The 23,921-nt window shown below is 40.3% G+C and overlaps 1 protein-coding gene across 2 annotated transcripts; it reads right to left on the reverse strand.

Annotated features, from left to right (window-relative positions):
• Positions 1-13,262: 13,262 nt before the first annotated feature.
• LOC124267741 lies at positions 13,263-23,535 on the reverse strand. 2 transcript variants are annotated; one of them, XM_046702730.1, is made up of 5 exons: positions 23,403-23,535; positions 18,692-18,800; positions 16,899-17,084; positions 15,116-15,362; positions 13,263-14,121 (listed from the first exon to the last, which is right to left on the reverse strand). In XM_046702730.1, exons 2-5 carry the CDS (start codon positions 18,776-18,778, stop codon positions 13,526-13,528), a joined length of 1,116 nt encoding a protein of 371 aa, XP_046558686.1. In that variant the 5' UTR covers positions 18,779-18,800; positions 23,403-23,535; the 3' UTR covers positions 13,263-13,525. The 2 variants fall into 2 exon arrangements, with proteins under 2 accessions (XP_046558686.1, XP_046558687.1); XM_046702731.1 differs by lacking the exon at positions 23,403-23,535 and adding an exon at positions 22,403-22,492.
• Between the last annotated feature and the right edge of the window lie 386 nt (positions 23,536-23,921).

Here is a 23,921-nt window from a genome sequence, read left to right on the forward strand (position 1 = left end):
CCAAATCGTGAAAGTTAACATTCGCACATACCGTTTGAACCTTTACCTCAAAACCTCGAACGATTCCGAATGCTATTTTCCGCACGATCGCTTCCGAGTGATACACGCAATAAGTAAACAGTCGCTGAAAATAGCGTTTTTGTCAATATTCAAGGATGTCATCTTGCGAAAATATAAGCAAATAGTAACCATGTCATTAGAAATCCATAAGTGTATATACTGCAGGTCAAATATCTGTGTTTTATGCAGATTTCGTTTGTTGATAGATTAGTGTCAGCAACCAGGGAAGAGAAAATCGAAAAACCGTTTTGTAAAGTCCTGCCGAACCCCAACAAGTAGCCGTTGTCTGATTGGTTAAATCCGTTCGGCCGTCTCGCATTTGATTGGACAGTCATAGGTCACTCAAAGGTTAGCTGACACGACCTTCTACTAGGTTTTGTTAGACTCAGTATAGCAGTGTAACGAATAATACTGAGCCTAAGTTTACTTAGACTGAATAATGTTAATCCCTGCATTTTAAATTTTTTTAAGACTAGTGGTGAAAAAAAGAAATCAGTGGATTCTAAAACATAAAGTAATAATCAGTGTAATGTAGTGCTATTGTTTCTGATCTGGGGCTATGTGAATGACAGTATTGCATGATGTTCTTGTGATTATCATCCTGTATATACCAGGGTTGATTGACTAGTTGTGAGTCTTTTTTGGTGAATCTCAGAACATATCATTCAACCCTTGTAGTGCAGACCGCCTCCGTGGTGTAATGGTTAGAGCGTCCACCCGGGAGAGCGGAAAGTCGCAGGTTCGATCCCCGACCGCGTCATACCAAAAGATGTTAAAATATGGTACTTGTTGGTCCCTACCAGGCGCTCGGCATTAATGAGTACAACAAGGACTGGTTGGCTCGGAGTCAGTATAATGTGTCTGAGTGGGGTATTCATGCTTAACTGCGGCATGGTATCTCAGTGGGCTAGCACAATAAAACCAGCTTAAGTCGTGGCTAGTACAAGCAGCCGCACCTACACATACACATGCATGCACGTCGTCATATGAGCGAAATATTCTCAAGCACGACGTTTAACCCAAATTCACCTCAGCTCACCTTGTAGTGCAGACAATAGTTAGTTGGTTGTTGTTAAACGCCACACTCAGCAATATACCAGCTATTTGGCAGCGGTCTGTAAATAATTGAGTCTCGACCAGACAATCCATTTATCAGCAGCATGAGCATTGACCTACGCAATGGGGATACAATGACATTTGTCCATAAGTCAACAAGCCCGACCACCCGATCCTGTCAGTCACCTCTGAATGGGTTGCCAATGACCAATTCTAACCCGTATCTTCGTAGGTGCGTTCAGCGAAGTGTCATATACAGGTCTCGTGATAGAAAAGTGAGTGATTGGGTGTTATTTAGGGGTGGAATGATAGTAGTGTTAATACTGATATATAGTGTGATTGAAAGTTATTTATGGGGTTTGTATTGACCATGAACAGTGTTTCATTGAAAATAGTGAGTGATTGCTTGTTATTGATGGTCTTGTGATAATCATTACCGGTGTGAATACTGAATATATTGTGACTGGATTTTGTTTAGGGGTTTTGTATTGACCATGAAGTGTTGAAATCGTTGAATATAGTCAGTGATTGGGTGTTATCTAAGGATCGTGTGATGATCATGAATATTGTTATCACTTATTATCAAATGAATGATTGGGGCTTGTAATGATAGAGAACGTAATTGTTACTGAATATAGTCTGATTGAGTGTTATCCATGAATGTATGGTTGTTGAGGTTATCATGAACATTGTTTTCACCACCCTGGGATGCATGGACTGGTGGGTGTGTTATTGTAAATGATCTTGCAAATTCTCCAGCGGTTACTACCCCCATGAATACCTCATACACATGCTGACAACTGCCCTGTGTTGTGGTTTTTGCTGATGTTTTTGTCTTGAAATATAGGTGAGCTACAGAGCCATGGTACTGTTTTGTTGTTGATATATATAATTTCATATATAAAAGCATGAAAAGATAATTGGAATTAATCAGTTTTCTGGGTTTAACTCAGTATACTGTATCAGTGTACTGTTTTTATGTTCTGTAATATGATGAGAACTCTTATGTGAATTGAACTAAAGAATAAAAAAAAATAATTTGAGACATGAATGTATCATTCCAGGGCTAAAGTTAGTGCTAATGTTTTTACTGGTCCTTAATGATACTGAAGCTTACATCTCAGGAATGGGGGAGTAGTTCACTTTATCAGGCACACTTTTTCAGATTAATCAGTGCTGCTGGGGCCTGAACGCACATCCCCGGATTACTGACTTTGTTACGGTAATTAGTGACATACTCTACCTCGGGACCACAAGCACTATCAAAGTTAATTACTTAACTATCAATACAAAATTCACTGGCCACTGGGACTTATCATTTAGTGGTCATGATGAATTTTAACTTGCCAGGGACCCCAGGACCAGTGTAAATTTCACACGCTGTACATATAATTTAACCATAGCATGGTTTCAAGTTGGAGAAATCACTCAAATCTGTTGGTTCTTGATGTTGAATCAACAGATTTGTATGATTTAGCCATTACTGAAAGTTTGCATGCTAAAAGACTCAAACATATGAGAACAGTTTGACAGAATATGAGGCAAACATCAAGTATTTTTCAATACACAGAATAAACACACTATATAAATATTGATATAACTTTCAGAGTTGTAATATATTCATTGCTGTAACAGTAAAAAGGAAATAAAGTCAACCTTGCAATGTTTTTTGTTTGTTTTTTTTGTTCATCAAAACACTCAGCAATAATTCAGCTATGTTAGCCATCTGTAAACACTCTGGACCACACAATCCAGTGACTAACATAATGAACATCAATCCGCCCAAATAGAATACAATGACATGCATGAACAAAGAACCTCACCCCCACCCCATACCGTTAGTGGTCTCGTGTGAACATAACTCTTTACCCAGAACTCAACCCATTTTGGAGACATGCAGATAGGTGAATATTATCACCACTGTCTTTATGAGCACTGTTTTTGATTTGTACTTTCACTCTCTTTTGTACTGCCATTTTATTGCTTTGCCTTTATTCCAACTCACCCACAGCCACATTCTGGAACAACTCATCCACAACCACATTCTGGAACAGCTCATCCACAGCCACATTCTGAAACAACTCATCCACAGCCACATTCTGAAAAAACTCACCCACAACCACATTCTGAAACAACTCACCCACAACCACATCATGGAACAACTCATTCACAGCCACATTCTGAAAAAACTCACCCACAACCACATTCAGAAACAACTCACCCACAACCACATTCTGAAACAACTCATCCACAGCCACATTCTGAAAAAACTCACCCACAACCACATTCTGAAACATCTCATCCACAGCCACATTCTGAAACAACTCACCTACAACCACATTCTGAAACAACTTATCCACAACCACAGTCTGAAACTCACCCACATTCTGAAACAACTCACCCACAACCACATTCTGAAACAACTCACCCACAACCACATTCTGAAACAACTTATCCACAACCCACATTCTGGAACAACTTATCCACAACCACATTCTGAAACTCACCCACATTCTGAAACAACTCACCCACAACCACATTCTGAAACAACTCACCCACAACCACATTCTGAAACAACTCACCCACAACCACATTCTGAAACAACTCACCCACAACCACATTCTGAAACAACTCATCCACAACCACATTCTGGAACAACTCACCCACAACCACATTCTGAAACAACTCACACACCACATTCTGAAACATTCTGAAACAACTCATCCACAACCACATTCTGAAACAACTCATCCACAACCACATTCTGAAACAACTCACCCACAACCACATTCTGAAACAACTCACCCACAACCACATTCTGGAACAACTTATCCACAACCACATTCTGGAACAACTTATCCACAACCACATTCTGAAACAACTCACCCACAACCACATTCTGAAACAACTCACCCACAACCACATTCTTGAACAACTCACCCACAACCACATTCTGAAACAACTCATCCACAACCACATTCTGAAACAACTCACCCACAACCACATTCTGAAACAACTCACCCACAACCACATTCTCACCCACAACCACATTCTGAAACAACTCACCCACAACCACATTCTGAAACATCTCACCCACAACCACATTCTGAAACAACTCACCCACAACCACATTCTGGAACAACTCACCCACAACCACATTCTGAAACAACTCGCCCACAACCACATTCTGGAACAACTCATCCACAACCACATTCTGGAACAACTCATCCACAACCATTCTGACATTCTGAAACATTCTCACCCACATTCTGGAACAACTCACCCACAACCACATTCTGAAACAACTCATCCACAACCACATTCTGGAAACAACTCACCCACAACCACATTCTGGAAACAACTCACCCACAACCACATTCTGAAACAACTCATCCACAACCACATTCTGAAACAACTCACTTCCACAACCATTCTGGAACCCACAACCACATTCTGGAACAACTCACCCACAACCACATTCTGAAACAACTCATCCACAACCACATTCTGAAACAACTCATCCACAACCACATTCTGGAACATCTCACCCACAACCACATTCTGAAACAACTCACCCACATTCTGAAACAACTCACCCACAACCACATTCTGAAACAACTCACCCACAACCACATTCTGAAACAACTCACCCACAACCACATTCTGAAACAACTCACCCACAACCACATTCTGAAACAACTCACCCACAACCACATTCTGAAACAACTCACCCACAACCACATTCTGAAACAACTCATCCACAACCACATTCTGAAACAACTCACTCACAGCCACATTCTGAAAAAACTCACCCACAACCACATTCTGAAACAACTCACCCACAACCACATTCTGAAACATCTCACCCAACCACATTCTGAAACAACTCACCCACAACCACATTCTGAAACAACTCATCCACAACCACATTCTGAAACAACTCACCGTTTAACATCCACAACCACATTCTGAAACAACTCACCCACAACCACATTCTGAAACAACTCACCCACAACCACATTCTGAAACAACTCACCCACAACCACATTCTGAAACAACTCACCCACAACCACATTCTGGAACAACTCACCCACAACCACATTCTGGAACAACTCATCCACAACCACATTCTGGAACAGCTCATCCACAACCCACATTCTGAAACAAATCACCCACATTCTGGAACAACTCACCCACAACCACATTCTGAAACAACTCACCCACAACCACATTCTGAAACAACTCATCCACAACCATATTCTGAAACAACTCGCCCACAACCACATTCTGGAACAACTCACCCACAACCACATTCTGAAACAACTCACCCACATTCTGAAACAACTCACCCACAACCACATTCTGAAACAACTCATCCACAACCACATTCTGAAACAACTCACCCACAACCACATTCTGGAACAACTCACCCACAACCACATTCTCTGGAACATCACACAGAACCACATTCTGGAACAACTCATCCACAACCACATTCTGAAACAACTCTCCACAACCACATTCTGAAACAACTCACCCACAACCACATTCTGAAACAACTCATCCACAACCACATTCTGAAACAACTCACCCACAACCACATTCTGAAACAACTCACCCACAACCACATTCTGAAACAACTCACCCACAACCACATTCTGAAACAACTCACCCACAACCACATTCTGGAACAACTCACCCACAACCACATTCTGAAACAACTCACCCACAACCACATTCTGGAACAACTCATCCACAACCACATTCTGGAACAGCTCATCCACAACCCACATTCTGAAACAAATCACCCACATTCTGGAACAACTCACCCACAACCACATTCTTGAAACAACTCACTCACAACCACATTCTCAAACAACTCACCCACAACCACATTCTGGAACAGCTCATCCACAACCACATTCTGAAACAAATCACCCACATTCTGGAACAACTCACCCACAACCACATTCTTGAACAACTCACCCACAACCACATTCTGAAACAACTCATCCACAACCACATTCTGAAACAACTCACCCACAACCACATTCTGGAAACAACTCACCCACAACCACATTCTGAAACATCTCACCCACATTCTGAAACAACTCACCCACAACCACATTCTGAAACAACTCATCCACAACCACATTCTGAAACAACTCACCCACAACCACATTCTGAAACAACTCACCCACAACCACATTCTGGAACATCTCACCCACAACCACATTCTGAAACAACTCACCCACAACCACATTCTGAAACAACTCATCCACAACCACATTCTGAAACAACTCACCCACAACCACATTCTGAAACAACTCACCCACAACCACATTCTGAAACAACACACCCACAACCACATTCTGAAACAACTCACCCACAACCACATTCTGGAACAACTCATCCACAACCACATTGTGGAACAACTCATCCACAACCACATTCTGGAACATCTCACCCACAACCACATTCTGAAACACCTCACCCACATTCTCAAACAACTCACCCACAACCACATTCTGAAACAACTCACCCACAACCACATTCTGAAACAGCTCACCCACAACCACATTCTGAAACAACTCACCCACAACCACATTCTGAAACATCTCACCCACAACCACATTTTGAAACAACTCACCCACAACCACATTCTGAAACAACTCATCCAAAACCACATTCTGAAACAACTCATTCACAGCCACATTCTGAAAAAACTCACCCACAACCACATTCTGAAACAACTCACCCACAACCACATTCTGAAACATCTCACCCACATTCTGAAACTCACCCACAACCACATTCTGAAACAACTCATCCACAACCACATTTTGAAACAACTCACCTTAACTACATTCTGAAACAACTCACCCACAACCACATTCTGAAACAACTCATCCACCACATTCTGAAACAACTCACCCACAACCACATTCTCACCCACAACCACATTCTGAACCCACAACCACATTCTGAAACAACTCACCCACAACCACATTTCTGGAACATCTCACCCACAACCACATTCTTGAACAACTCACCCACAACCACATTCTGAAACATCTCACCCACAACCACATTCTGAAACAACTCACCCACAACCACATTCTGGAACAACTCACCTACAACCCACATTCTGGAACAACTCATCCACAACCACATTCTGAAACAACTCACCCACAACCACATTCTGAAACATCTCACCCACAACCACATTCTGAAACAACTCACCAACAACCACATTCTGGAACAACTCATCCACAACCACATCATGGAACAGCTCATCCACAACCCACATTCTGAAACAACTCACCAAGTACCACATTCTGAAACAACTCACCCACAACCCACATTCTGAAACAACTCATCCACAACCACATCATGGAACAACTTATTCACAACCACATTCTGGAACAGCTCATCCACAACCCAATTCTGAATCAACTCACGCACAACCATATTCTGAAACATCTCACCCACAACAACATTCTGAAACAACTCATCCACAACCCACATTCTGAAACAACTCACCCACAACCCACATTCTGAAACAACTCATCCACAACAACATACTGAAACAACTCACCCACTACCACATTCTGAAACAACTCACCCACAACCCACATTCTGAAACAACTCACCCACAACCACATTCTGGAACAACTTATTCACAACCACATTCTGGAACAACTTATCCACAACCACATTCTGAATCAACTCACGCACAACCATATTCTGAAACAACTCATCCACAACCACATTCTGAAACAACTCACCCACAACCACATTCTGAAACAACTCACCCACAACCACATTCTAAAACAACTCACCCACAACCACATTCTGGAACAACTCACCCACAACCACATTCTGAAACATCTCACCCACATTCTGAAACAACTCACCCACAACCACATTCTGAAACAACTCATCCACAACCACATTCTGAAACAACTCACCCACAACCACATTCTGAAACAACTCACCCACAACCACATTGTGGAACATCTCACCCACAACCACATTCTGAAACAACTCACCCACAACCACATTCTGGAACATCTCACCCACAACCACATTCTGGAACAACTCACCCACAACCACATTCTGAATCAACTCACCCACAACCACATTCTGAAACAACTCACCCACAACCCACATTCTGGAACAACTCATCCACAACCACATTCTGGAACAGCTCATCCACAACCCACATTCTGAAACAACTCACCCAGTACCACATTCTGAAACAACTCACCCAGAACCCACATTCTGAAACAACTCATCCACAACCACATCATGGAACAACTTATTCACAACCACATTCTGGAACAGCTCATCCACAACCACATTCTGAAACAACTCACCCACAACCACATTCTGAAACATCTCACCCACAACCACATCATGGAACAACTTATTCACAATCACATTCTGAAACAACTCACCCACAACCACATTCTGAAACAACTCACCCACAACCCACATTCTGGAACAACTCATCCACAACCACATTCTGGAACAGCTCATCCACAACCCACATTCTGAAACAACTCACCCAGTACCACATTCTGAAACAACTCACCCAGAACCCACATTCTGAAACAACTCATCCACAACCACATCATGGAACAACTTATTCACAACCACATTCTGGAACAGCTCATCCACAACCCAATTCTGAATCAACTCACGCACAACCATATTCTGAAACAACTCACCCACAACAACATTCTGAAACAACTCATCCACAACCCACATTCTGAAACAACTCACCCACAACCACATTCTGGAACAACTTATTCACAACCACATTCTGGAACAACTTATCCACAACCACATTCTGAATCAACTCACGCACAACCATATTCTGAAACAACTCACCCACAACAACATTCTGAAACAACTCACCCACATTCTGAAACAACTCATCCACAACCACATCATGGAACAACTTATTCACAACCACATTCTGGAACAGCTCATCCACAACCCAATTCTGAATCAACTCACGCACAACCATATTCTGAAACAACTCACCCACAACCATTCTGAATCAAAACAATAAAAACAACACCAATTACACTTATAACTATAAAGTGACCTGGTGAAAACACAACAAAACTTAGAAATGGATATTGCACTGTTTATTGGAAACAGTTTGTGAAAATGTAACATCAATAATTTATATTGTCACAAAATGGCTAAAATACATAATTTCTGTTATTTTTTAAATACAAACAAAAACTTGAATGGTCAATTGACATACGAGATACATATATTAGTTTAATGGACATTAGTACACATGCAATGACAAACTGGCAAGCTTGTTGAGGCCTCTAAATTCACAGCATTAAGGCCGGAGAATAACCGGTCGATAATACACCGAACAAGATTCCATTTGGCGCAATGGGGAGCAATTGATGTGGTTGTATGACCGAAACATGAGGAAGCTGATCAATACCTTTGAAGTTTAATTGAACTGACTTCTGTATGTTTTTGCATTTATAGTGTGCACACTGGTTTATGGGTTAATACCTGTATAAACACAAAGTAATACTGGACTCTAATTCCAACAAACAAGAATATTTATATCGTCACGTCCTGTTTAATCATTGACATAAAATACTGATGATGATTTGGAAATTTTACATTCGCTTTCCGACATGATGCGTATTTTGTACAAGGGTCGTATAAAAACGGGAACAAGGTAATTAAATCAGAAACACTCAACACCCCATCCATCCTATCATCAACCAATCCATATGGCAAATGATGGCATTTAGAAGACATAAACAATTCATAAAGTCTATTTCTGTGTTCATCAGAACCAAGTCATTACTCTCAATGTGGAAAGGAGCGGTGGGGAAGCCTCGTGGTTAAAACATTCGCTCATCACGGCGAAGACCCGGGTTCGATTCCCCATATGGTTACACCGTGTGAAGCCCATTTCTGGTGTCCCCCGCCGTGATATTGCTGGAATATTGCTAAAAGCGGCCATAAATAATACTCACATAACATAATTTCAAAAGGGGCACCCCTATTCCTAAAAGGGCAGGGTGACATAATTTCAAAAGGGGCACCCCTATTCCTAAAAGGGCAGGGTGACATAATTTCAAAAGGGGACCCCCTATTCCTAAAAGGGTGGGCAATGAGAGATTTCCAAGTATAAAATCATGTCATTTTTGCATATGATTCTCAAAGGCTCAAAGAACACAGTTATTTCACTTAACTTCAGCAATGAAACAGAAAATAAAACAACAAAGTGTTTATATAAATTCTTGTATTAAAAGAAGGGCAGGGTGCCAAATACAAAGGGCAGGGTGCTGCACCCTGCTCAAAATGCTTAGAGGAAACACTACATGTATGTTGACAAAGAGTGAGTGAGTTCAGTTTTACATCGCCTTTAGCAATATTACAGCAATATCACGGCAGGGAGACACCAGAAATGGGATTCAAACATTGTACCCATGTGGGGAATCAAACCTGGGCCTTTGGCTTGACTAGCAAACGCTTTAACCAATAGCCTACCCCACTGTCCGTTAACAAAACACAAAGCAAAATATTGGACATGTGCAAACACATGTATATTTCATAAGGTCTGATAATATTTCTAGATATACATATATATGTTTAATCTCAGAGGTATAATTAAATACATATAAAGTAACATACATGCTATATAAATATACTCCTGGAAAAGAGTCCAGATAAAATGAAAACTTACCTAACACCAAAAGTATGTGATGGCAGGTTTTCATACAATATATATATATATACACAAGATGTGTGTCAAATAAATTCAAATATGTCATCATACTATACAGGGAAGGTCAAACATGGAACACAAGGCAGTGACAGAAGCTTGAGGAAGTATTGGCTAAAATCAGAAACAATTCTGAAACATCAGTTCATTAATTAAATTCCTCAGGCCAGTCAAATAAACAAAACTAGTTTTAAATTTCCATCATCATAAGTTTATCCCACATTACTTTTCTATTTAACAATCAAAAACTTTAACAGTATGTGTGATCAAAACATGTTTATATGACCTTTAAAACTGTAATATTGTTTATAATGTCCCTGGACTGCACATATTTAAGCCCAGGGCTTAATTAAAAAACATTTTTATTACACACCACATTTTGATTGTCATGTATTAATAATACAATCATAATGTTGTGGGAATCCATTGCCAACAGATCCTGGAACAATCAAGCGATGCAACTCACAGAAAAATGCACCAACCTATGTTACAGAAGAAAGACTATCAATCTATCTATCTATCTATCTATCTATATATCTATCTATCTATCTCAACAGATTCTCAGATTTTGCCTTTACCGAAATTATCAGATTCCTCCCTCTCAAGCTCTCTCTCTCAAAAACAGTCAATAACACTTCAAAAAATGGACCATGTTTGCCAAAACTTTAACGTAATTAAATATTATTACATTTTCAACAAATAAATATATTTTTCCGCAAGGATGATGGGATGGATGACATGAACTAACTGGGATGTCATCATTGATAGAAAGGTCAAATAAAGGTAAAAATTCAAACATATTGAAAGATAAAATACTTTAAAAAGAACACGTGTAGTGACCCACTATTTACCAATCTTCAACCAAATGTCATTCGGCTGAACAATAAGTTCTGAGCGCTAGCCATAAGGAGTTTCGACCCGTGATGATTGGGGTTAGAATTGGTCTTCAGTAACCCATGCTTGTCGTAAGAGGTGACTAACGGGCTCGGGTGGTCAGGCTTGCTGACTTGGTTGACACATGTCATCGTATCCCAATACCGTAGATCGATGATCATGCTATTGATCACTGGATTGTCTGGTCTTGACTAAATTATTTACGGACCACTGCCATATAGTTGGAATATTGCTGAGTGTGGCGTTAAACAGCAAACCAACCAACCATAAGGAGTTTCTGTACAATCAAGATAATCATCAAGAACATACATTGAACTCCACTACTAACTATACATGTACCCATTCATTTTATTGAAAAAAAAAAAAGTAATGACTATAAATAGGTTTTTCAATATGGCTGCAATTTTGATGTTGTGACGGCCATATTGGAAATCAGATTTGAATTTCTTGATCAAATAATGGTTTCGTCATTACTGGGAACAGGCATTAAGTTTCAGCATGAACAATAGGCTTCCGACAAAAAGAAGGTAAATTGTCTTTTAGTCTGGTGAGCTAAAATACATATATTTATATACATGAAAGCAAAAGGTTGGTATTCAAAACGATAACAAATAAACAGCAGTTTACTGCCTCATGTAAACACTCAACAAAAGCGTTCATGGCTTACATCTCATGAAAATATCCTGCAAACAGTAAGGCACAAATGCAGATCATTATCTGTTGTATTAAATACATTGTACATACTCTGTGTGCCATAAAACAACAAATAAACGTGACTTATTATATAGTCCAGACCCAATACAAGTGCTTTGATCACTAAAAAATTGTTTATATGTCAGCATAGGCAACAATCACCAGGGCTTAATTTAAGTGAGGTTAATCTACTTGCACCAGGTGCAACCTAAGATAAAAACCTAGTCGCACCAGCCAAATTCCAGTTGCAACGTAGTGTGGTAAATCGTCAGAGGTTTCGGTGCACATAAACATATTTCCGTGATGTAGTACCTATGAAACCATAGCAACACAGAGACACAGCTGATCCCTGTTTACGAGAGCTGTCATAGCCAAAACGTGTATGCATAGTAATATTTCAGTGCCATAGATATTCAAAGTTTAGAAGAAACATAAGCTGACATATTTGTGCTATAAAGTTTGATTTCTGGTGATTTATTTCTAACAAATTGACTTGCACCTTGTGCAAGTTAGACTCATAACTAGGTTGCACTTTGTAATACTGTGGTGCACCAGTGCCAGTAACAAAGCACTAAATCGAGCCCTGATCACCATCACTATAAATCATTGAGATAGATGACCATTAACCAAATATTGGTCATCAATAAATATTGGAGAAATAATTTGAGCACAAATGAAAAAAGGATTCAAACATCACTACATATCACGTCAGATACAAGAGCATCGTACCCTTTAAAACATCAACCATACATGTTTGTGTATACATTGTATAGTGCTTTCATTTTCTAGGTACCATGGATAATTTCACCATTGCATATTTTTATTTCTGTGCCAGTAAAAGCCTTCATACTTCAAAAGGTTGAATATGGCCAAAATTGCTACACAATAAGCTCAAAGTTAGTGAGTGAGTGAGTATGATTTTATGCTACTTTTAACAACATTCTAGCAACATTCCAGCAATATCACGGCGAGGACCTTCAGCATGACGAGCGAAAGCTTTAACTACTATAGGCTACCCCATCATCCCCAGCCTGTAGAGAACATTCATCCATCATATGGAGGTGGACTCTGGAATTCTATTGGATCTTTACCTGACACAAACCCTTGAGTCTCCCATCTGCCTTCTGCTCGCAGAATCGGCCGCTGAAAGAACAAAAACACTTTAATTTCTGCTGTAGTACATCCAGTTTGTGCACCTTCCATTGTCTCCACGATGCAAGCAAGCTCCCATCCTTCTCGGCCAAACCTTTCAATCACTGGCTCCCACTTCGGGATGGTGCGCACGCCGCCACAACATACTGTCCTCAACTCAATGTAGTGCTCTATCACCACTGCCTCATAAACTTCAGTGTCGTCATTCATGCGAGACATAGGCTTCTCGAAAAACCAGATGGAGTTGAGATCCATTTTCCTTGAAAGGCCCTGATGCTTAAACCCATCATCGAAGAACACTTCCACCAACCGCCATCCTTTAGACAAATATTGTTTCATTATTCCCAGCCAGTCACATTTTACAGTTAGTCCAGTTCCACCAAACGACGGTCCGGCTTTCAGCTGTACTGGACATGGAACGCACATGTATACATAACGCTCAGCTGTCGGCACACTTGGCATCTCAAAGAACAAGTCAACACCCATGACTGAAATGTGAAATCAAAATAACATCAAAATGACACAGGAAGCCGATGTGGCTAAGTGGGTTAGATGGCTGACTTTATGTGCTGGTGATTAGCTGCCTAGCTGTAATCAATGTAGTGTGTGGGTTGAAATCCCGGATGGGAATGAACCCAACAAAAGTACTAGAATGTTAACTTTACTGAGAGTATAACATGTCTTATATTTGACCACTTTGTAAAGTAACTGAGTTAGTGAGTTTAATTTTACGCCGCACTCAGCAATATTCCAGCCATAAGACGGCGGTCTGTAAATAAACGAGTCTGATTCAGACAATCGATCAACAGCATATAGTGAGTCTGTAAATAATCGAGTCTAGACCAGACAATCCAGTGATCAACAGCATGAGCATCGATCTACGCAACTGGGATGGGATGACATGTATCAACCAAGTCAGCGAGCCTGACCACCCGATCCCGTTAGTCGCCTCTTACGACAAGCATGGGTTACGGAAGATCAATTCTAACCTGGATTTCATGGGTCCAATACATCAAGCATCCCCATTATTGGACTGACTGACTGACTGAGTTTTGGTTTTACGCCGCTTTTAGCAATATTCAGGGGTGGAAATAACTTTAAAATTGCTAGTGTACTCCGGTACAGTGGCACATGTAAAATCACTTGCCCTGATCATTTTCCCACTATACCGGCCGTTTTCTTGTTGATTTTTTAAATTAACAACATTATTAACATTGGAAAGTCAACTGGACACCGGTACAGCGTGATATACAAATTTGCTTGCCCGACAGAAAAACACTAGACTTGGACGTCGGGTAATGGGTTATTTCCACCCCTGATATTCCAGCAACATCACGGTGGGGGACACCAGAAATGGGCTTCACACATTGTACCCATGTGGGGATTCGAACCCGGGTCTTCGCGTGACGAGCCAACGCTTTAACCACTAGGCTACCCCACCGCCCCCCCATTATTGGAATTGTGATATAAAACAACACTTACTTGGACCTTGTCCTCGCATTTCGGCCCTAAACCCCTGGCGCTTTTGTAGACCAGTGGTTTCTACACAAATGAGTCGGCCGCCTGTGCTGGTATTCTCTACAATGGCTTGATTAATCTGTGACGTGTCGGTGGCAACTTCGGCAGAGATCAAGCCATGGCGTACAACTTGAACAACCATGACTGCTTTGACAACATGGAGATGCCATGCCTCAAGTCTTGGTACAGTCGGGTGACGAATGAAGATGCCCTGAAAAATTGTAACAACAGTGCCACTGTATTGTAGCTTTCCATGCCATGTAGTCAACATTTTGAAATATTCACACAAAGCAGACATGTATATGGATAGATAATAAAATATTCTACAAAAATATTAACACTAAACATATTGAATGAGTTTAGTTTTAAGTCACCTACAGCAATATTCCAGCAATGTTATGACAGTGGACACCAGGAATGGGTTTCACACATTGTACCCATGTGAGGAATTGAATGAGTGTGACTAGCAATCACTTTAACCATTAGGCTACCCCACCGCCCCTTAAACATATTGAAATACATTTTGATGTTATCAAATAAGAAACACATTCCACAGATCCCTCATACTGGCCATTTCACAGAGAGGAGCACATTTAGAGGAGTCACCATGGTCACAGTGTATGAGCATGGTGAACCACATTATTTTCTATACTGCCTATCCCTCCCTGCAATGCTAAAGCTCTAAATAAATCAAGTCTAGTTTTCCTAAGGTTCACCTGAATCTCCCAACTCATTGGGGCTCCTTTTCAAATTTAAATGGATTTATTTGTTACTATCCACATCATATCCGTTCAGAGAAAAAGCATTAGTCAGGGATTTACAGGACGCGAATTCCTGCGTCCTATATGCATAAAAATTGACAATGGGTGCAATGAAATTTAATAGCACGTCCAAAGGGACGCAGAAAAAGTCTCACTAAGTTTTGTAAAATTTCAATCAGGTAAAAATAAGTTATCACTGAGTTTGCTAGTAGCTGGGTTTTGATATTTCCAATTCAATTACTGTAACAATGTGATGATACACAATACAGTAACAGTAACTGAATTACAACAATATTACAACTTAATCTTAATATTTAAGTGTATGGGACCCCCATTGTGTCGCCCAAGACCCCTGAAAATTAAGAGTATGAGTCTCAGGGACCCTCAAATACAGGACTCGAGGAAAATCCCTGATTAGTGTAGGTCAATACAACAAATGGCAAAACCATGTAGAATATATGTTACCACAAAAACTTGGACATATGTGTTGAGTCTAATAAAAAGGCTATATAGAGGTAATATACACAAATTCAGAACCTTCACTGACTGAACAGGAATTAAGATGCATCTTCCTTTGTCCAGTGACTTCTGAGTAAGCTCTAGGAATGGACTTTTAGAAAAATTAAGAGAATCTGAATACACAATTCTATTTAGAGAAGTGGTCAAATGTAACAGATTTGGGATTACACTTTCTCAGTAAAGTACAGATTCTCGTACTTTTGTTGGGTCCCATCCACGATTCGAACCCACACCCTAGGAGTGAGGCACCTAATCGCAGCAAACAAAGTGAGCAATCTAACCCACTCAGCCGCTGCAGCTTGCACAAACATTTATTTTTAGTCATTTGTTAAGCCGTCTGCTCTTGTCAAGGTTTGATACGAGAAACACATGGAACATTACAGACGGCCCAACTGTTCTCTGTGACCAGTGAATACACAGAACTACGCTCCACCACATTGTGTGTGTTCTACTTATTTATGATATACCTGATATGGAACGTCCATCTTAAGGCTGAACGGGTGTTGTTGTAGTGCAGCAAACGGAATGCGGTAAAAACTGAGGAGACGGAATCCTTCAGCATACTTCTGTCCCAGGATAGGATAGTAGGAGTCAATATTGGTTGTGATCATCTGGTTGGACTGTGCAAAGGACACCTTGCCTGTCATAGTTACCTGAAACAATGAGTGAATAAGTTTAGTTTTACACCGCTTTTAGCAATATTCCAGCAAAATCATGGCGAGGGACACAAGTAATGGGCTTCACACATTGTACCCGTGTGAGTTTTTCACGTGATGAACGAACGCTTTAACCACCAGACTACCCCACCGCCCCCACCTGAAACAAGAACACAGCATTATCACTACTCCTCGCCATGGGACACACTAGAATTGTTAAAGTGTCTTTGACTCACCTCTGTATTAATGAAGCTGTATTCTGCAGCTGTGCCGTGGTGTCTATGACTCACCTCTGTATTAATGAAGCTGTCTTCTGCAGCTGTGCCGTGGTGTCTTTGACTCACTTCTGTATCAATGAAGCTGTATTCTGCAGCTGTGCCGTGGTGTCTATGACTCACCTCTGTATTAATGAAGCTGTATTCTGCAGCTGTGCCGTGGTGTCTATGACTCACCTCTGTATTAATGAAGCTGTATTCTGCAGCTGTGCTGTGGTGTCTATGACTCACCTCTGTATTAATGAAGCTGTATTCTGCAGCTGTGCTGAGGTGTCTATGACTCACCTCTGTATTAATGAAGCTGTATTCTGCAGCTGTGTCGTAGTGTCTATGACTCACCTCTGTATCAATGAAGCTGTATTCTGCAGCTGTGCCGTGGTGTCTATGACTCACCTCTATATTAATGAAGCTGTATTCTGCAGCTGTGCCGTGGTGTCTATGACTCACCTCTGTATTAATGAAGCTGTATTCCTGCAGCTGTGCCATGTCAGAGTGTCTATGACTCACCTCTGTATTAATGAAGCTGTATTCTGCAGCTGTGCCATGGTGTCTATGACTCACCTCTGTATTAATGAAGCTGTATTCTGCAGCTGTGTCGTAGTGTCTGTTAAGGGTTCTATGACGCACCTCTGTATTAATGAAGCTGTATTCTGCAGCTGTGTCATGGTGTCTATGACTCACCTCTGTATTGATGAAGCTGTATTCTGCAGCTGTGCCGTGGTGTCTATGACTCACCTCTGTATTAATGAAGCTGTATTCTGCAGCTGTGCCGTGGTGTCTATGACTCACCTCTGTATTAATGAAGCTGTATTCTGCAGCTGTGCCGTGGTGTCTATGACTCACCTCTGTATCAATGAAGCTGTATTCTGCAGCTGTGCCGTGGTGTCTATGACACACCTCTGTATCAATGAAGCTGTATTCTGCAGCTGTGCCATGGTGTCTATGACTCACCTCTGTATCAATGAAGCTGTATTCTGCAGCTGTGCCGTGGTGTCTATGACTCACCTCTGTATCAATGAAGCTGTATTCTGCAGCTGTGCCATGGTGTCTATGACTCACCTCTGTATCAATGAAGCTGTATTCTGCAGCTGTGCCGTGGTGTCTATGACTCACCTCTGTATTAATGAAGCTGTATTCTGCAGTTGTGCTCAGGTGTCTGTGACACACCTCCGTATCAATAAAGCTGTATTCTGCAGGTGTGCTCAAGTGTCTATCACTCACCTCCGTATCAATGAAGCTGTATTCTGCAGCTGTGTTAAGGGTTCTGTGACACACCTCCGTATCAATGAAGCAGTATTCTGCAGGTGTGCTCAGGTGTATTTGACTCACCTGTGTCTCAATGAAGCTGTATTCTGCAGCTGGCCCCGGGTATGGTGGCCCAGGGGGCAATATCTCACGACTTTGACTGGCTCCCATGCTGTCTGTAGTTTACCTGGTCCTGCAACATAGAACACTTTTAGGTTTGTAGTAATGTATTACCCTCTCTCTCTCTCTCTGTCTGTGTGTGTGTGTGTAGGGTCATGCTGTGTGTGTGTGTGTGTGTGTGTGTGGTGGTTTCCCTGTGTGATATGATGCATGTGTGTAGTCTGTGCACACAGTGTGTGTATCTCATAGCTCTCTGTATGTGTGGTGTGTGTGTGTGTGTGGTCTCTCTGTCTCTGGTGCAGTCCCTCTGTGTGTGTGTGTGTCTCTATATGGTGTGGTGTTTGTTGTCTCTGTGTGGTGTGGTCTCTGTGTGTGTGGTGTGTGTGAATGGTGAGGTCTCTGTGTGGTGTGTGTGCAGTGTCTGTGTGCACAGTGTGTGCTGTCTCTTTCTCAGTATGGTGTGTGTGTGTGTGTGTGTGTGTGTGTGTGTGTGTGTGTGTGTGTGTGTGTGGTCTGTGGTCTCTCTCTCTGGTGCAGTCCCTCTCTGTGTGGATTGTGTGGTCTCTATATGGTGCAGTGTGAATGGTGTGGTCTCTGTGTGTGTGGTCTGTGTGTGGTGTGATATGTGTGTATGGTCTCTGTGTGTGATGTGGTCTCTGTGTGTATGTGTGGTGTGGTGTGTGTGAATGGTGTGGTCTCTCTCTCTCTCTCTGTGGTGTGTGTGTGTGTGTGTGCTCTCACAATCAGACGGAGATTTGTGTTGCACTCTTTGTCAACAACCACGCTCTGAATATGCAATGTCAAGTGATGAAATATAACAAATGTTTTATTATGGATTACACTTTTTAGGAAAGTCCAGATTCAAGTACTTTGGGGTTCCATCAGGGACTCTGACCCTCACTCTCAGAGTCATGAATTTAATCACTCAGTGACTCGTGTGACTCAGCTACTGTGGCTTCACAAACATTGAAGACAAGAGTTTGAATCCTCGCTCTCAGAGTCAGGTGGCTGAGTAGGTTAGATGGCTGACTTTGTGTGCTGGTGATTAAGTACTTGGCTGACAGTTTGGGTTCAAATCCCGGATGAAATTTCATGGGCATAATTTGTTAGATTCATTGCATTGGATAAACATATTAAATATACAATTGGGTAAATGCATGTGACTAAGCATGATGATATTATTTTATTTTATTTACATTTCACGTTTTATTATTTGAACAGCCAAATAGGCTCCATGTGTTGGGTGAGTGGGTAAGATTGCTGACTTGTGTGGTGGCAATTATGTGCCTGACTCAAACAGTGTGGGTTCGAATCCCGAATGTGACTCAACCGAATGAAAGTACTAGAATCTGTACTTTACTGAGAAAGTTTCATTTGTTTGATGGTTACCGTCGCACGGAGCAATATTCCAGCCATATGGCTCCTTAATGAGCCAGTGTATTCCCAAATATAACTTACGATAAACATGTAAACATTTTGCTACCTTGTACAATAAATTGGTTAAAAGTGTTTAAATATGTAAGTTTAGCAAAGCAGACTGAATACACCCATATATGGGCACGAAGTCAAAATAAACCATGTACACTGTAAACAAAGTTGTCCTAGCTGACCAATCAGACTGACCCATTTGTTTTCATTCATTTGCTGTAGCAAAAATGTGGCAGGCCTTTGAATATATTAAATGAAACACCCAGAACAAGTAGGGTTGGTCTAAGTTAACGCTCATCACGTACCGCACGTGCATTTGTTGCACTGTTTCAACTACTGCGCTTACCCTCTTGTAATACAAACCCGGGGAATAACAGCGATTTGAATTTATGATCGTTTGTTTAACAACTTTTATCCGAAATTTAAGATTTAATGTTCAGTTGGCATGGTAAAATAATGAGGATTCGCAATCATAATTTCACTTTATTTGATTTACTTTTGTGTTTAAATTGAAATTCATCGGTACGTTTTCACCACAAACAGACTGTAGTGATAATATATCTATCCAAAGTTTCACATTTTATTGATCAAGTATGTTATTATCTTAAGTTTGTTTACGTGAATTTCCTTTCTGGAATAATGTAATTTTTCCTGAAATTTGTGTTATAAAGCAAAAGGGTTGACCAAAGACCCAAGTACATTTTTTTCAACTGACAAACAAAAAACACTGTAGAAGAGACATGTTGTGCAATACGGATACAACAAACTGCTACTAACATGTAATACAGCCATTGTGACGATGGTGATGATTTGCAGATTTTACATGCCCTTTCCGACATGATGCGTATTTGTCAATGACATTGTTTACAACAGGTTGGGGAAACCTACTGATCGGCCTATAATATGCCGAACAGGATATTATAGGCCGTTCTGCCTATTTTGCTATAGGCCGATCGGGCCATATTTGAACATTTTTCTAATTATTTCACAAACTATCAATTTCCTCACGGAATGGTTTCATATGATCATAGAGATGAATAGTTAATGAACCTCTTCAGCTTGAAAAAAAAATAAGTTGTTGGACAAAATGGAAATTTATATCATGTTCAGGAAAAGATGTTTCATAAAGAACACTATTTTGCATAGATTTTCCTTTTGAAAACTAACACTGAATATCTATGCAGAGGCCCAGATAAGTTGCGTATCCGGGTAAAATACGCATAGAAGATTTCCAATTACGCATTGAAAAATAATTGTTGCGTACCAATTACGCATAAAAAATGTTAGATACACAAAAAGTTTAAAACAAATGCGTACGAAATATATTTATAAAAATCACTAGCGTAATAAAAAAGACATCGATTTGCTATCAAGTTGTACTGTTAGTATTGGACAAGTGTTGTACTGTCAGTATAGGATGAGTGATTTTTTATGAAATCATTTCCATTATATTTAAGTTTTGGTTTTGATTAGGTATGACATAAGGCAGAACATACCTTAGGTGACTAAAATGACTGAAATACGCACATATTTGAAAGTCGTGGGTAACGGAAAATGAAATACCCACTCAACATTCATAATACCCAATCAAAAAAAATACAGTGGGTACAGTACCCACATGAGCTAAATCTTATCTGGAGCTCTGTCTATGCACTGAAAATTGTCAAAAAATATTAGAGACTTATATTTAATTAGCAATTTCCAAACTCCTTTATTATGTGATGAAAATTCTCAAAAAGGGTTTGAATGAAAACCTTAGGACATCAAAACTTGAATGATGTTAATATCCTCATGCGGAAATGCACCGCTTCAAATTTATTTGATAAATATCATAATCATAGGCCGATCGGCCTATAGCAAAATAGGCAGAAGGGCCTATAATATCCCGTTTGGCCTATTATAGGCCAATTGGTAGGTTTCCCCAACCTGTACAAGACATGGTATTTATACATACAACAAAGTGGCGCATGCGTAGACTAAAATTGAGTGTTTCCACTAGAACAAAGCTCTCAAATAACAAAGTTGTCAGTCCATTCCCCGCCACGCCTAAAGTGCATTACGCGTTTATCTCCCAGGGGACATTCTTTAAAAAAGCTCAGAATAATAGACCTACTTAGATATATGGTTTAGAACACTAGCAGTGTGTTGACGTTCTGCTGAGCAAAGCTGTCAGTGTCATTTCTGTCCAGGCGCTGCAACCTGTAGCTCCCTAGCGCGTCATCATGCGCTATCTATGTTCCGGCATACCTTGCTGACAACTGTAGTAAACATTCTTGCCACTGACACTTGCCCTGTTTGGGGGTTTTCATATATAAAAGACTGATATCCAGATATAAATACAGATCTAGATCGATGTGCGGAGCTGAGCCTGAGGTACTTTAAACAGTTTAATAAACAGGTTGGGGAAACCTACCAATTGGCCTATAATAGGCCAAACGGGATATTATAGGCCCTTCTGCCTATTTTGCTATAGGCCGATCGGCCTATGATTATGATATTTATCAAATAAATTTGAAGCGGTGCATTTCCGCATGAGGATATTAACATCATTCAAGTTTTGATGTCCTAAGGTTTTCATTCAAACCCTTTTTGAGAATTTTCATCACATAATAAAGGAGTTTGGAAATTGCTAATTAAATATAAGTCTATAATATTTTTTGACAATTTTCAGTGCAAATTAATGACATAGATATTCAGTGTTAGTTTTCAAAAGGAAAATCTATGCAAAATAGTGTTCTTTATGAAACATCTTTTCCTGAACATGATATAAATTTCCATTTTGTCCAAAAACTTATTTTTTTCAAGCTGAAGAGGTTCATTAACTATTCATCTCTATGATCATATGAAACCATTCCGTGAGGAAATTGATAGTTTGTGAAATAATTAGAAAAATGTTCAAATATGTCGGCCTATAGCAAAATAGGCAGAACGGCCTATAATATCCTGTTCGGCATATTATAGGCCGATCGGTAGGTTTCCCCAACCTGTTAAACGACGGACGGACGTGCAACTGCAAGACTGTCTGAAGCGACAGGCATATATATCTGTGCATAGATCACTTTCTTAACGTTGACATAGTAAATGGTCCCGAAAACATTTTGGAGAATAATATATATGATGGGTAAAATGTTGACACCTTATACATTATTCGCCAGTTAGCTGTGTAGTTCGTAAAGCCGTCGTACCTTCTGACGATACAAACGCATAACAAATCAACAACACACACAGAAGAAAAACATGTCATTACCTTTTGTTCTGAAAGTTAGATGAGGTCCTTTCCAAACTAGCTTTGTTTTTGCATTTGAATGCTATATACAGCTCCCAATATATAGTCTGTGCGGCTGGTCCGATTACAAGTCTGGAGGGATACGATTTACCGGTGTTCATGCAAATCGCTTCCTGTGAAATAGACTTTTATAAAGGAACAATTATCAATGGCCTCTTACAAACATGTCGTGCACTCCCTAAATTTGTATACCCATGTTTTCACACTTTGAGAATTTGTAACTTTTTATTGCTAGTGTGTTACCTGCTCCAACATGGAGTCGTGCACTCCCTTAATTTGTATACCTATCTGAAATGAATAAAAAGATTTAAAACAACAAAAAACAAAAACCAAAACCTCTTACAAACATTTACATTAAAATTGTACCATTTGTTCACATTACGAGGAAGCACCAAATTCTTTTGATGCTGTTATAAGCTCCCCGGAACCTTCAAATAATCATTATGCTGGCTCAGAATGCATCCTGACATGAAAAACTAA

Source organism: Haliotis rubra, unplaced genomic scaffold (assembly GCF_003918875.1).
Source record: "Haliotis rubra isolate DU_JTF1 unplaced genomic scaffold, ASM391887v1 Scf1334, whole genome shotgun sequence".
Classification (NCBI taxonomy): Eukaryota; Metazoa; Mollusca; class Gastropoda; order Lepetellida; family Haliotidae; genus Haliotis; species Haliotis rubra.

Coding starts and splice junctions, on each gene's coding strand:
- LOC124267741 (XM_046702730.1), bottom strand. CDS start 18,778: ATGGGAGCCAGTCAAAGTCGTGAGATATTGCCCCCTGGGCCACCATAC. Junction 17,085..18,691: donor ACAGCTTCATTGAGACACAG/GTGAGTCAAATA, acceptor TCATTGTTTCAG/GTAACTATGACAGGCAAGGT. Junction 15,363..16,898: donor AGATGGACGTTCCATATCAG/GTATATCATAAA, acceptor ACAATTTTTCAG/GGCATCTTCATTCGTCACCC.